This window comes from Myodes glareolus, chromosome 3, assembly GCF_982192425.1.
Source record: "Myodes glareolus chromosome 3, mMyoGla1.1, whole genome shotgun sequence".
In the NCBI taxonomy this organism is placed as follows: Eukaryota; Metazoa; Chordata; class Mammalia; order Rodentia; family Cricetidae; genus Myodes; species Myodes glareolus.
The window spans coordinates 128,607,057-128,622,533 of NC_142028.1; the positions used below are offsets into that span (position 1 = coordinate 128,607,057).

Here is a 15,477-nt window from a genome sequence, read left to right on the forward strand (position 1 = left end):
GGAGAATCCTGGGCGTCGTAGTTGGCAAGCGTCGGCTGGCTTCGAGGGGCGTGGCCTCTTAGAGTGTTCGACACAAGCTCGCGGGAGAAGAGGCGCGTGGGAAGAGAGGCACAGAGCAGCCTGGGAACTGTAGTTCGGGCCGCGCAGCAATGGCGTCATGGTGGGAGTTGAGGTTCTGGGAAACTGCAGAGGCCTGAAAAGAGGTAGGTTCGCGGATCTCGACTGTAATTAGGAGCGAACCGAGGGTCTCTGTTCTCCTTCGGGAGGACTTCCGTCATCTCGAAGCCGAGGACTGTGTTGCCATGGAAATCTCTCCCTAGACTAGTGCATCCTTGGAGCTGAGAAAGAGACTGTTGTCCACGACGGTACGGAAGTTCTCCCGAGGGCCTCTCGTGACTGGGTGGCTTCGTAAGAATTTGGACTTCAAGAAAACATTAAACTCGAAGAATCTTCTAGGCCTAAAATAAAGACGCGGCCAGGGAGCTGCAGCCTAGTTTGTTGTTGGTTTACTTGTTTTTGTTGTTGTACAACCTTACAACCTATTCTTTGTACGTGTTCTTTGAGATAAAGGATCCAGGGAGGCGCCAGGGAGCGTGCATGCAAGCAGCTCTTGCTCCGCTGATTGCTAGGCCATCTGAAAAAATACTTTTTTTTTTTTTATCTTATTTCTTTTAATCCTTACATCAAGATTGTGGAGATTGCCAAACTATTCATGTGTCCTGAGCTGGGCAGACTCACGTGCGCTCTTTGAGCCTCTTTCCCCAAACAAATGCAATTATAGGAGCACTTCCTCTTCTAGTGCTTACCAAATGCACAAATCATGAGGAAGAAACTAATTCTGTTTAGGTTATTCAACTGCGTATAGAAAATAAATTCTGGTTAGGAATGAAGCTAACCCGTAGTTCTGGAGCCATAGTGTAGTAGGATTGCTATTGTGGCGGCTGTAAGTTCTTTTAACCTGCACTCAATACTTCCCTCTAGTGGTGAGGCTTTCATTTTGTACACAAGTAGAAAAACTAATTATGTCTTCCTTTTCCTTTGGAGCTAGCTTCCTCTTCCATTTCTCTACTTAACCATCTGGTAAAAGGTAGTATCAGACGTAGAATAATGCAGTTTGAAATGTCATGGGCCAGTGTTATGTATTGACTATATCACCCCTGGCTATGCTATGCCTCCTGAGAGAATGTTTCTTCATTTGTATACATTGTAGTCTTTTGTTTCATTCTAGATTCATACAATAGCAATTTATATGTATGTACACTACACTATAGCAGAACTTTCCCTTAGATCATTAACATTTAACTCTAATGGTCTATGTGTAACTTCAAGAAGGATGATATTGTTAACTAAACTGTTTACTTCAATTTTACAAAACTGGAATAATTTTTCAAGCTTCACAAGGCTTCTGTATTAAAATAATATAAAGAATAGGAATGTGGCATGGTTCAGTGGGTAAAGGAACCTGTACCAAGCCTGGCATCCCACATGGTAGAAAGAGAACTGACTCCCAAAGGTTGTCCTCTGACCTCTGATTATGGGCTGTGGGCTGTGTGCTTCCACCAACACCAATAAATAACTAAATATAATAATTTTCAAAAAGCAAAAGTTTTTAAAGTTACGAAAGAGAAAAAAGCAATAATGGAAAAGTCTAGGACTAAAGAAAAGTTAGTTTCACTTTCTCTGGATAGCTCAGTTTATTCTGAAATTTGTTTGCTTATTATAGTTGCTGTGGAGGACAGAGAGATGATACCTTCCACGGGTACTAAGCTCTACTTATTTTTTTTTTCTGAAACAAATATGGGCTTTGTTAACACAAGCATTCATTTGCCATATGAAATGATTTTGAACTTCTGCAGCCTTACTGGTCTCCATCTTCCTACCCTTCAAATTCACCGAGACACCTTTTCCCACAGCTACTCCTGTGCAGCCCAGCCTGGCTAAGTGCTCATGCAGTGCTGTTGAAGGACCCGCCTGAGTTCTGATTTTACACTAGATTGGCATAGTCTGTTTTCCCCACAGGTTGTGACAGTGACTTTAAACGTCCATAGAAGTATCTGATTAATGAATGATTCACCCATTTAGGACCTGTGAATTGGTAAGTGTGGTTTTAAGATGATGATGTTTCTAGAAAGCAGAGTTGTGTGTATGTGACTGTGAGTGTGATATATATGTATATATATATATATACACTTTGAGACCTGAGCATGTTTGCTACCTGTCCTGCTGTGTTAAACTCTGCCTTACTTCAGAGTCAGGCTGATAGCCAACAAACTCCAGCAATCTTCCATTCCTTCATAGCTCAGGGTTACAGGCCCCTATAAGATCATGCTCAGCGTTTTTTTTTCCTTTTCTTTTTCTTTTCTCTCTTTCTGTCTGCCTGCCTTCCTTCTTTCCTTTCCTCCCTCCCGCTCTCTCTCCCTCCCTCTTCCTTCCTTCCTTTCTTTTTTCTTGAGGCAGGGGTTTCTTTATAGCCCTGGCTGTCCTGTAACTTGCTTTGTAGACCAGGCTGGCCTCAAACTAAGAAATTTGCCTGCCTCTGCCCCCAAGTGCTGGGATAAAAGGGCTGTGCCATCATTGCCGGACTATGCCTGGCTCTTTATCTGGGTGTTGGGAATTTGAACTCAGGTCCACTTGCTTGGGCTGGAAGTACTTTTATTTGTTCAATCATCTCCCCAACTCCTAACTTTCTTCCGTTTGGTGTCTTTTATTTATTTATTTATTTATTTTTTTTCAGACAAGGTCTCCATATGTTTCTGTTTCTTTGCTGGCCTCCACTCCCAGGCTCAGGTGACCCCAGTGTTGGGGCTGGAGTCACAGTGACCCCGGGTGTTGGGGCTGGAGTCACATGCCACTACAGTCAGTTCATTTCTTTTAGCTACTGTATTTCTTTGGAGGTTATTGGAGCACAAGATTAAGGTGATTGTTGGGTGTCATGCTTGGGAGCTCACAGCTAAAAGGGTCTTGGGACCTAAGTCTGGGGTCCCAAGCTTGGTTTCTGACCTAAAGCCTCTGGACAGAGAAGAATTTCTGTGTGGCTGTGTCTGTGGTGTCCCCCAGGTTTTGAATAAAGCATCTCAAAAAGTGTTTAAAAAAAAACCTAAAAGATTGCTGCCTAGATTCTCTACTGACAGTTTTCTGGCTTTTGTTTTTAAAGATTTATTTTATTTTTAATTTTGTGTATGTAGGTTTATGCACACGAATGCAGGTGTCCAAGGAGGGCATAGTCATCTGTTCCTCTGAAGCTGGCAGTTAGTTAGAAGCTGGGAATTAAGCTTGTGTCCTCTGCAAGAGCGTAGATATGCTCGTAACTGAAGAACCATCCCCGTAGCCCCCAGCAATAAACAGGTGCTTAAAGAGTTTGAAGTCAATGCATGAACTCTAAATGAGTTAATGTTCCATTTATTTTATTACTCATGTTTACAGAATTCATCTGTTTGTAGCTGAGATCTGCCACCCGAAGTTTTTTCCTCTCGCCATTTCCGACAGCCACTGGGTGTGACCGCCAGTGCTGACTTCACTATGCTACGGCGGAAACCAACGCGCCTGGAGCTCAAGCTCGATGACATTGAAGAGTTTGAGAGCATTCGGAAGGACTTGGAGGTAAGGACTCACTTTCTGGTTATTAGGGGACCCTCACACTCCACCAGCAGCCTATTTGAAATCTACTTGGGTGCTTTACAGGTATCTCAGAACAAACGTGCATTTCCCGTGATGGTGACCCAAAACAGCAGAAAATGACCCTTTTACAGTTCTTCTTACATTACTCTGTTATTTGTTTATTAACTTTTTCATATATTTTGGTCATGTTCTCCCCAGCCCCAATACCTCCCATTACTCACTCAAATTTATGTTTTTTATTTCTCTCAAAAACAAAACAAATCCCCAAGCAAGAAACAAAAAGTCCACAAAAATACCATTGAGTTCATTTTGTGATGACCAACTACTCCTGGGTGTTTAGTTGACTCAGGAGTGTGATAATATCCAGTGATATTGAAGATATTGGAGAAAACTGATTTTCCCTTTGGCAGTAATGTCAGTTGCAAGTAGCTTCTTGGTTAGGGCTGGGACTCCGTGTCTGTCTACTTCTCCCTCAGTGCTGGACCCTGTCTGGCTTGAACCTGTGTAGGTCTTTTATGTGTTGCACAGTCTCCTTGGAGCCATCCTTCTTCACCTCTGACTCTAATAATCTTCTTGCCTCCTTTTCCACATAGATCCCTGAGCCTTGAGGGGATGGATTTGAGGAAGACATTTCATTTAGGACTGAGTGCTTCAAAGTCTTTACACTCTACACATTGTCCAGTTGTGGGTCTGTGTTAATTTCCATCTAGTACAAGAAGAAACCTCTCTGATGGGGCTGAGCGAGACACTGGTCTATGGTCAGAGCAGTATGTCATTAGGAGTCATTATTGCTATATTCCTTTATGCAGAATAATACCATGTTTTTCCTTAGTCTGAGATCTACTAGTCTCCAGGTTTGTGCTTGCTAGGCACTCTACCAGCTGAGCAACATTACAACCTATCAGCATTTTAGAACTCACTCCGAGTTAACAAAAAACACCCCCCCCCCAAAAAAAACCCCTGTGAGTTACCATTATTTTCCCCCTCAGTGTTAGAGATTAACCTAGGACCTTGTAGGACTTTGTACATGTTAGGCAATTACTCTTACTAAACATTCAGCTGCTCCTTGCAATCACTTAGTTATTTATTGTAAAATCCTTTAGATTAGGAACTTTGATTAAAGAAATCCTATCCATTTTCTTTACCATTGGATTTCTATAGAATCCAGCCTGCAGTGGAGTACTGTTTATGTGTTTTGTTTTGTTTTTGTCGGAGACAGGATCTCACTGAGTAGCCCTGTCTGGCCTGGAACCCATTATGTAGACCAGGCTGGCCTTGAACTTAACATTAGCATCTGCTTCTTGAGTACTGTGGTTAAAGGCATACAAGACTACACCTGGCAGCTGTATATAATTCTAATTTTGCCATACAATATTAGATATCCATTACTAACAATAAATTCTTCTGTGCCTTCAAGATGAAGTCCAAATCCCTAGGCATGGTCCATGAGGTCCTTTATGACCTAGGCCGTGCCCATCTCTCCCCTTTATCTGCCCAGTTATCTTTAATCTCAGTGCTGTGTACTCTATTCCCTTTGCTTGATGTATCCTGTTGTAAAAGGAGCGGCAGGCTGCTTCCCACCACCTGGCTCCTGGCTTGCTTTACCCAAGATAATTACACGGAAACTGTATTCATTTAAACACTGCCTGGCCCATTATATCTAGCCTCTTCTTGGCTAACTCTCACATCTTAATTAATCCATTTCTAATAATCTGTATATCACTACGTGACTGTGGCTTACCAGGATGAGTCTACGTCTCATCTGGAGAGGAGAGCCATGGTGTCTACCTGACTCTTGCTTCTTTCTCCCAGCATTCTGTTTGGTCTACTCCACCTATCTAAGCTGCTGTCCTATCAAAAGGCCAAGGCAGTCTCTTTATTTAGCCAATGAAAGTAACACATAGACAGAAGACCCTCCTACATCAGTATCCTATCCCTTTATTAGGCCAATGCCGCCTCATCTTGACCCAGCTGGGTTAAGTTCACTCACCACCCTGTGTTGACTGACCTCTTGTAGGTGCCACCACTCTCTGTTTTAACTCTCTGTTGGTCTTTCTTCTTCAGCTGGGCCAGAAGGTCCTTGAAGGCAAGAATTAGTATATTAAGCTCTGGACTCTTTCCAGAGGAGGGCTCCCTACAAGCCTATTTGCATTTTCTGCTCTTGGAGGTACTTTATTTATATGATACAGGACATTACATCTTTTATGTACCCAGTGTGTAATTGGCTTTATATCGTTCATGCAAAGACTGACAACTTAGGTTTCTCTTGCTCTTCAATCCAGAAACTGTAGTGCGCATGTTTTTTGTTCTCTCTCTCTCTCTCTCTCTCTCTCTCTCTGTGTGTGTGTGTGTGTGTGTGTATGTGTTGGGTGCAAGTTTTTGCCCTGCCTGCCGGTTCCCAGATAACTGACACAGAGGCTTAACCCTATGCTTTGCCACATGGCTCATGGCTTTTTACCTAATTTTCTACACATCCTGCTTCCTTGGCTGGCTGGCATCTCCTTGACTCGGCGTTTCTTCCTCCTAGCAGTCTCAGTCTGGCTTTTCCACCTATATATTTTGCCTGGCTACTGACCAATAAGCATTTAATTAAACCAATTTGAATAACAAATCTTTACAGTACACGAAGGGAGTATTCCACAGTGTGTATGAAAGAGTGTCCTCAGGCCATGGAGCCTGCGGCAACCAGAGCACAAGATGAAGGAGTTATTTCTCTCCTTCACTGTAGCTTTGGAGCCTGTTCTGGAACTAGCTCTTGTAGACCAGGCTGGCCTTGAACTCACAGAGATTCATCTGCCTCTGCTTCCTGAGTGCTGGGATTAAAGGTGTGCACCACCACCGCCTGGCTATTTCTCTTCTTTTACCACATTTATTCTTGGAATTTAATTCAGACTCAGGCTTGGCAAGCAATTATCTTTACTCACAGAGCTGTTTTGACAGTCCAATTTTTTGCTTTTTAAGAATTCATATTGGTAGTATATTATTAAAGATGAGGTTTTGTTCTTTTTGTTTTTTGAGAAAGGGTCTCACTGTGTAGCCCAGGTTGGCCTGGAACTCATTGTGATCTTTTGCCTCAGATTCCTGAGTGCTTGTTTTATAGGCATTCATCTTCAGCCCTGGAAATGATGAGTTTCAAGAATGGTTTAAATTTCAGATGTAATGAGTCAAAATGCTGGACAGTGGACTTGGACTCTGCAGAGTCAGCTCATTGTTGAGTTAGCCTTTCCACTAAAGGTAGTGGGTTTGGTGTCCTTTCCAGCAGCTTGGGAAAGAAGGACACTTTTAGAATGAATTAAAATGAAAACAGTAGAAAAAGTGGCTCTTCTTCTTTCCACCATTATTTATTTCAAATAAGTAATCCAGGCTGTTACAACCTCTTCTGTCCCTGACTCCTTCCTATGCCTGGCTCTTTTTTTTTCTTCCTTTCTTTGTGTGTGTGTCTTAAGATAGGGTTTCTCTGTATAGCCCTGTAACCCTGACTGACCTGGAATTCACTTTGTAGGCTAGCCTGGCCTTGAACTCACAGAAATCCCCTACCTCAGCCTCCTGAGTACTGGGATTAAAGGCGTGTACCACCATGCCCGGCTCTGGTCTTTCTGTTAAAAAAACAATCTTTATGAAGGTTTCTGACTACATGTGTCCTCACCATGTGCATGCAGTGTCCATGGAGGCCAGAAGAGGGCATCAGATCCCATGAAACTAGAATTACAGATGGTTGTGACCTGCCATGTGGGTGCTGGGAACTGAACCTGGGTCCTTTGTAAGAGCAGCAAGAACTTTTTCTTAACTGTGGAGTCATCTTTCTGCCTCTATTTCTTGGTATTTCATTTTTACTAAAGTTGTTTACACCTTTGGAACAGTCTAGTTGTTCACAACACAGAACTTTTAAAATGACTTCATCCTACTTGAATATTCTCAGAGATTCCTTTGCTTCTTAGAGTAGTTTTCATGAAGCTATTTGGGGGCTGACCTCTCAATGTCACTTCTTTGTAGTGTTGACTAGAGAGTAACAGGAAGTTCAATACAGACACAAAATTTTATTTATTATTATGTATATGATATGGGTAAGTGAGGTTTTTTGTCTTCTACAGTGAATGTGTGGAGGTCAGAAGGACAATTTTCTGGAGATGGTTCTCTACTTCAACCTTGTAGATGCAGGGTCTCTTCCTGTTTCTGTTGTATACTTCAGGCTAGCTTGCTCATGAACTTCTAGGCTGTCTCTGCCTCCTAGCTTGCTGTTAGGGGTGCTATGATTACAACTATCCACCACCTACTCAGATTTATTTATTTATTACTTAAAAATATCATGGGTTCTGGGTTTTGAACTCAGATTGTAAGGCTTGTGCAGCCATCTTACTGGCCAAGTTCCTTACATTGTTATTTAGAAGGTAACCACAGGAAATTTTATATTTGGAGGCATTCTAGATCCTGAATTTTTAGCTTAGGGATGCTCAATTTCTGTAGCCAATGTATAGTATTTCAAATCTGGAAAAAAAAATTGAACCTCAAATACTTTGGGTTCCAAGCATTTCAGAGAAGGGGTCATCCTTATTTGGTTGACCATAATACATTGATGCTGGGATTTAAGGGATCACAGTTCACGAGTAGGAGGTAGAATTACCATCATAATTTGAGTCAGAGCAGCTGAGTTGGGCTAAAGCACTGTAGATAGAGCATCTGTCATTTTTTAGGAAGAGTTAGCATCTAATGCCATCTTATAGTCAGGAGTGGTGGCTGTGGGACTCTGTAGTCACTTGTGACTCCAAGCAGGACCACTTTTGTGAAAGAATGAAGCCTAAGTCTTCCTCTGTATTTCACATTCAACTTGAATTGAGAAGGTTGAGTCCTGTCTCCAAATGGTCATAAAGTCAGCTGCCTCTTGTAGCCTGAATGCAGCCATTGCTGTCAGCACAGGAAGATTAAGGGCTGTGAGTCACAGGAACCAAAGCCTTGATTGGTTGACTGTATTGAAGGTACAGATGAGAGCGAACATTTGCAGAAGTGAGGCATACTCACAGATTGTCTAGTCTCGAGAAAGTCCCAAACAAAATATTCATGGACCATGGTATTGTTTGGGTAGATGATTGTTTGTTTGCTCATCCACGCAAGATTGATAGGCATAGAGTGGAACCAAAGAGCCCTTTTTGGAGAGGATGCCTTGTGCACATCAGTAGTGAAGAAAATTTTTGTTGGTGATAGTAATAATAATATTCAGAAGCATAGACTTAGAGACTGAATGGCAAGTTTGGAAGGAGTTGTGAAAACAGTGGAATAGAGAGGGTTTGTCCTTTTAACCCTGGGCCAATTATATATACTGTTGATTCAGAAATTGTTATTTCTGAATTGTTATCCATTGGCAACATTAGAACATGGAAAAGACCCCTTTTGAACAAGATGTTATCCACTGAATAACAAGGAGGCCAGGGGTGGGGGTGGTTGTGAAGAAAATTTTGGAAGTGCTGTAAGTACCTTTGGTTGTGATGGCAACTTTGGTAGATGAAGCTACAGTGATGAAGGCGGTGGTGGCTCTATAGATTTGTAAACAGGATCAGGCTGTCGAACCTAAGGTAGATAGATATACTATAGTGGTTGAATATATGGTGGCTACAATGAAGGGGATTTGGCAATGATATAAATAATTACAGTGGTGGTGAGAACTATCATGGCTTTGGAAACCAGTCAAATCATAGACCCATGAAGTAAGCAGTTTTAGTGAAGGAAACTCAGGCAGTTGTGGTAGAAATGTAGATGTAGCATAATTATTTTGTTTGGTTTTAAGATAAGGCTTCACCCATGTAGGCCATGATTTGAACTTGTAATAGTCTAGCAACAGAGTTCTAAACACAGCAGAGAAGTGCTTCCATTCTTTTTAATTTTTTTTTTTTTTTTTTGGTTTTTCAAGATGGGTTTCTCTGTGTAACAATCCTAGCTGTAGTAGACCAGGCTGACCTCGAACTCAGATATTGCATACCTCTGCCTCCCAACTGCTGGGATTAAAGGCGTGCCATCACTGTCTGGCAAGGGCTTCCATTCTTAGGAATGAGAGTTGTCAGGAAAGCTATAGGTTACTTAGGGACATTCGAGGAAGTAACATTCATACCAGGGAGGTTTCTGCAGCAGAAGCAGGAATCCTTCTTGTTAGGAGATCCTCAGCCAAAAGTTGAGACAAGTGTAGCAGCGTCGTTGATGAAGTGTGGTGCCAGCTGGATTGACACCAAGGTCACCTGTTATAGATCTTCTTTCCGTCGCATCAGACTTATTCCTTGTTTAATTCCTTGGCCGTAGTGGTACCAAGAATAGAAAGGAAATTTTCCAAAAAAATTCAAATCAAAACCAAAACGGGGGCTAGGATATAGTTTGGTGATAGATTGCTTGTCTACCACACACGAGGCCTTGGGTTCAATTCCTAGCATCACCAATAAACAAATAATTAATTTATAAAATGACCTATCCCAGGTAGCATCATCTTTTTTTGTGATACCATAGCTGTGTGTGGAGCCAGTCAGGATGTAGGTTTATTTTTTATTTTCCCCTTTTGAGACAGGGTTTCTCTGTGTTTATTTTGGCTGTCTTAAAACTCACTCTTTAGACCAGGCTGGCCTTGAACTCACAGAGCTGTCTCCAGGCTATGGGTTTTTTGGTGACTACTAGTCATGTTGTTTTTCACTTGTTCTCTTTAAACATAGTTTGCTTGAAAAACCTTTTGTTGCCTCACCTCCACTGTCTCCAACTGTAGGTTCATACTGGGCCTTTGTTTTGTACCCAAAATTCCTCCCCACCCTTTCTTTGTGTCTCTTTGGAATTGTGGACTTCATTATAACCCTGAACTCTGTATGTATATAATTGTCTCCATGCTCATTGCCTTCTAGACAGTGATATCCTGGAAGGTAGGGTTACACATTCTAAGATTGCACGCCTGTATCCTTCTTTAAATATCCTAAACTGGGGATATCAGTTTATTGTTTATTAGCCCCTAACTCTGCCCCTTACCCAATACCCCAGTACATGGTAAGTGCTAGCTAATCATTTGCTAATTGAAAGAATGTTTTTCTTTTTCTTTTTTATACTTTCAGACACGCAAGAAACAGAAAGAAGATGTGGAAGGTGTAGGAACCAGTGATGGAGAAGGGGCTGCTGGGCTGAGCAGTGACCCCAAAAGCCGGGAACAAATGATTAATGATCGAATTGGTTATAAACCCCAACCTAAGCCCAACAACCGCACATCTCAGTTTGGAAACTTCGAGTTTTAGAGATGAATTCTCCTGCATGCCAGATCTCTGGAATGAAATAAAATGATGTCAGAAATACAGAACAGATTTAGAGAATTAAGTGTGTACAACCAAGGAGAATGTTTTCTGTCTCCTGCAGAGAGAAATAATGTCTGCATGAAATTACTGCTGTTCAACTTTTCTGATAAGCTAGAAGCCAAATTCTGGCTTGTATCTGGAAAGTTGAACTGTGGAAAGCTTACCTGATTTTTGTTTTTAAAATTAAATATATTTTTGGAAAAATGCGAGACATCCCTAAAAGTTGTAGTAATGAAGTTCCCAGTTCTGAGAGGTAAACGCCACCAGAGGTGATGTCATCCTCCTTGTCTTTACAAAAGGACCCCTAACCCGCAGTTGATCCTCTGAACGTTCACTTCACCCATTTATTCAGTATTTGGTGACTGCTGACCACCCTGCAAGCAACAGAGATTCCAGATGAGTGTGTTCATGGCTATAACCTAGCACTTGGAAGGCTGAGGTAGGAGTCTCAAATGAGTTGGAGGCTAGTCTGGGCAACAGAATAAAATCTTGTCTCAGAATGTCTAAAACAAACCAAACCAAGACAAAGACTCCTACCCTTATGGAGATTGGATTCTAAAGAACAAACAAAAATAACGAAGAGTCAGATCAATTTACAGAAAGACTTTATACAGCGAGGGAAACACGGACATTCCCAACAGCACGAGCACTCTAATTCTCCTTCCTTTGGGACGCATCTGAGAATCTGCAGCAGGAACCCATCTGAACTCTGGATACTTTTGCACCATGCCCCATTTTACCATAAAATTTAGGGACAGAAGTACTGGCTGTGGAAGGCAGAACATCTGGAATCAAGTTTCAAAGAGACTCATTAACTGGTTTTACCCAGGCTTTTGGATAGTTCCTGAATGATATAAATGGGAAGGTAGAGATAAAAGGGAATTGTGTAGTTTCCTCTTCCTGCTCCAAACTTCTTTTTACAAAACCTTTATTCCAGTTTTACTGTTGACCCCTAAATCCTGTTATCTTACTGTTTTAAAAAACAATAAAACCCAAGACACAAGCTGTAGATTGGGGATTCATGTTATTGCAGCCTGCAAAGGCCTTATAGAAGGGCAAGGAGAAAAAGTGCCTGCATCAGTCAGTCCCTCTCTACTGCAACTATCCAGTATGATTTCCCATAGTTTTTATGCTTCTGCATGTCTTGCCTTTTGATAACTGGAATGCAGAGGTCTGTGTAAGACAGTGCTGGGTGACTCATGCAGACACCCTTAATTTCTGAGAGGGCACACCTTTCTGAGTTCTCAGAAGTGAACCAGAGCTCATTTCATGGAGTGGTAGGTAGGAGATTTGAATCCTGGGCAGTCTGCTTTCCAAGCCCATGCTTCTAAATGGTCTTTACTATATTGCTTTCTTAGTGTTCTTGTCTGAAAGCAGTGTGTAGGGAGAGAAGTTTCTATTTTCAGCTTTCCAAAAATTTCCATGTTATCTTATTTAACAGAATGAGACAATTATTTATCAGTAGACTAGGACTTACTGCAATTGCTAATCATTTTTGGGCACAACTACATTATATATTTCAATTCTGTATTCCTTAGGATCTGTTCATTTCCAGATTATCAGTACCCAGGAGGTTTAGTCAGGTGCTTGTAATGATACCGACCTTACTCAGAAGAGCGACCTTTCATTTCCTATGTCTTCAGGGACAGAATAATCAATAGATAGTAAAAGCATAATATGGCTTGGATATGCCTGTCTTGTATGGGGTACCTTATCCATATTGCTTTTAACTTAAATTAAAAGGTGCTATTACTCCTTTGTGTAAGTGAGTGCACACATGAGGCATGCTAGGGATCGAACCTAGAGCCTCAGAAAGGCATGCTAGTCAAGCATTCAACCACTGAACTATACCCATAGCCATTTGTTTTTGCAACAATCCATCTCACCGTGTTAGAAGTCCAGACCAGACACTGCTAAAGTTATGCCCATCTGCAGCCCCCTCTACCTCCATCTTCATGTCTGGTTCTGAGAGATCCCTGCTGCTACACAGAGACAGACACACTGGAGCATCTGTAACACAATACCCAGGTGCTGGGATTCCACTTTGTTTCCCTAGGAGATTTACAGACCAGGTTGCTAGACCCGAGGCCATTAGAGGTCTTCTGTTGGGGGCACACCTGTATGTGCCCCTCCTCACTTCTCCTATTTCCAGAGTGGTGCATTCCTTTGGCATTCCCTCCCTTCTCCCTGCTACCAAGAATTAGAGATAGCCTGACTGGAGCTGAGGCCTGAGCTCTCAGACTTTGTCATGTTGCTATCTGTATTTTCATGCTGTTAATAACTCTTAATAAAATTCTTGCACAAAAGGAAAATCACCCTGTGTTCCCCTGTACCCCCAAACTGATGACCGGCTTATTTGGAAACTACTTTGTGTAGACAGATATGCATGGACTCACAAAATCAAGATGTTTATTTTGTTCTCTTGCACACAACACTTAAACCATTCCCATTTCACCAATCCTGCTCTCTGGGAGCTCACAGTCTCTGAAACAGTCACCGTGAAATGTAGAGCCAGTGTTTAAGGCATTACATCAAATGCAGACTTGTCATTTAGATGACTCTTTGGAAGTGGCTGGAAAGGGCAGGCTCAAGATTAAACGATACGATGTACGCCCTGCCTCACTTTCCTGATTCTAGTAAGGAACCTAGGCCCAGAGTCTGAAAGAGAGTTTGGGACAACCCTACCATAGTGAAACTGATGGATTGTTGAGGATGTTCCACATGTGGGCAATGGGGTGTTGAGTGTTCTTCCATTTTGGATCTGTAACTCTGGAGAAAGGTAATCCTTTACCTAGCTTTATAGAAATTCTAATGGGGTGACTGCTTCTTGAAGCAAACTTAAGACCTCTACCTGGTTTGTAAATACCAACTTCTAATTGGTATGCTAATTATAACCACAGCATTGAATGTCTACTGTATCAGGAAACAGATTTTAAAAACTAAGCTGCCTGGGATAAAGACAGAAAGGGAAAAGTAGGCAGGGGCTAAGGAAATCCAGACACAGTCTTCCCATGGAAGAAAGTTTTAGATAAACATAGGAGCTGGGTGTTAAAGTTCAAGAGCATAGGATTTAAGCTTTACCTCTTCCTGTACTAACCACACCCTCTAGAACCTAGTCCGGGATCTCAAGTGCAGGTTTTGTAGTAGACTGCTTCTAACCTGAATCTCCCCTGAAGAACCATGTCAGAGTGAGATTTCTCTTGGTTTCAGACTCATAGCACCTTGTCCTAACTAGCCTTGGTTCTTCTCACCTCACTGATAAGGTCCTGTTTCTCATAGTGTATGCTTTATTTTTAGGATTTTTGGGGTTAAACAAGGCTATGTTTAACCTGATGTATGCTAGAGAAGTGATCCATATCTAAGCTGCATCTCAGCCCCTGGAAGGTGTTTTATGGCAGCTCATCTGGAGATCTCTAGAAAGCACCAGGGTGACCACTAAGTGTGGTTTCTGTATTCCCCTGGGTTTATTGTTCCTTAGCTTCTGAGATAACAACAGGCTATTTGCACTGTAAAGTTGGGCTCTGTCAGTACCTGTCATTCACTGTGCAAGATTGAACTAAGAGAAAAAGCTCTAAAGTTAATTTCTTAGATTTTTTTTAGCCTTAATTCAGCAGGCTTATAACCCTTTCTTGGTTCAAAGCTACCAAAGTATATATTCCTTGTTCTCCGATGTTTAGTTGGCACCCGTAGAGGGAAAGTACAAACTTCAGAATCATAATACTGGGCCAACAAGATAGCAGGTGTGTTTCTTCTGCTCTGAGGCACAACTGGATCTAGCACCAAAGAGGGCAGGGATAACAGACTAGCATAGGAAGAATCACTTTAAAGAGGTAGTTTGGGAACAAGCCTTCATGTAGACTAATGATTGACAGAACATCCAGTGGGATTTATTGAGAAAAGGGGTTTTGGCCACTGTGATCTATGCAAATCCCCATATGCAATAAAGGTGGTCAAGCAGAGGAAGAGGACTTGCACAGTGCACACTGAGAAAACCTGGCTATTAGTGGGCCATGCCCCATGCTTCTCCAAACAGAAAATTGGGTTTTTGCCCCTCTGGCCTTTGGCTGGCTGACCTGCACTGCAGATCAAAGGTCTCTTGGCCTTCAAACTACTTACAAGGAACCTCAGATCTTTAAAAATCAGGACTAGAGACTTTATATACATGTGTATACTTTGGCTATAGTCTACACAAGTTGTGTGTTATGAGCACACATAAAGGACTAGAGACTTTGTATACATGGTGTACTCTGGCTATAGTCCACACGAGTTGTGTGTTGTGAGCACATAAAGCATATCTGGAGCTAAATAAAAGTTTGTGGAATGAATAAGTATTAGCCAGCAGCATTTAGGTGTGACACATGCCCAAGACATACCACCTACCAACCAGCAGTTCAGATTCTCATGCTGGATACCAGGTAGCCCCACCCTCTGTCCCTTCCACGTACAACTTTGCTATTTTAATGCCAACTCAGGGTAATCCTCTAGATTGTCAGCAGAAACATCACCTAGAAACTTAGAAATGCCAAATTTGGTAGCACTAGGGTTGAAGTTC

General features: G+C 42.0%; 1 protein-coding gene and 1 long non-coding RNA gene across 6 annotated transcripts; one reads left to right on the forward strand and one right to left on the reverse strand.

Moving 5' to 3' along the window:
- Positions 1-65: 65 nt before the first annotated feature.
- Cdc26 (cell division cycle 26) lies at positions 66-11,934 on the forward strand. 5 transcript variants are annotated; one of them, XM_048459170.2, is made up of 4 exons: positions 66-203; positions 2,020-2,095; positions 3,424-3,600; positions 10,692-11,934. In XM_048459170.2, exons 3-4 carry the CDS (start codon positions 3,520-3,522, stop codon positions 10,866-10,868), a joined length of 258 nt encoding a protein of 85 aa, XP_048315127.1. In that variant the 5' UTR covers positions 66-203; positions 2,020-2,095; positions 3,424-3,519; the 3' UTR covers positions 10,869-11,934. The 5 variants fall into 5 exon arrangements, with proteins under 5 accessions (XP_048315127.1, XP_085542204.1, XP_048315128.1 ...); XM_085686078.1 differs by having other exon boundaries at positions 3,441-3,600; XM_048459171.2 differs by lacking the exon at positions 2,020-2,095 and having other exon boundaries at positions 71-203.
- Positions 3,365-6,541, reverse strand: LOC125416268 (uncharacterized). Its single transcript, XR_007236830.3, has 2 exons — positions 5,627-6,541; positions 3,365-4,221 (listed from the first exon to the last, which is right to left on the reverse strand). It is a non-coding gene; the product is annotated as an uncharacterized LOC125416268 (long non-coding RNA).
- Positions 11,935-15,477: the final 3,543 nt, after the last annotated feature.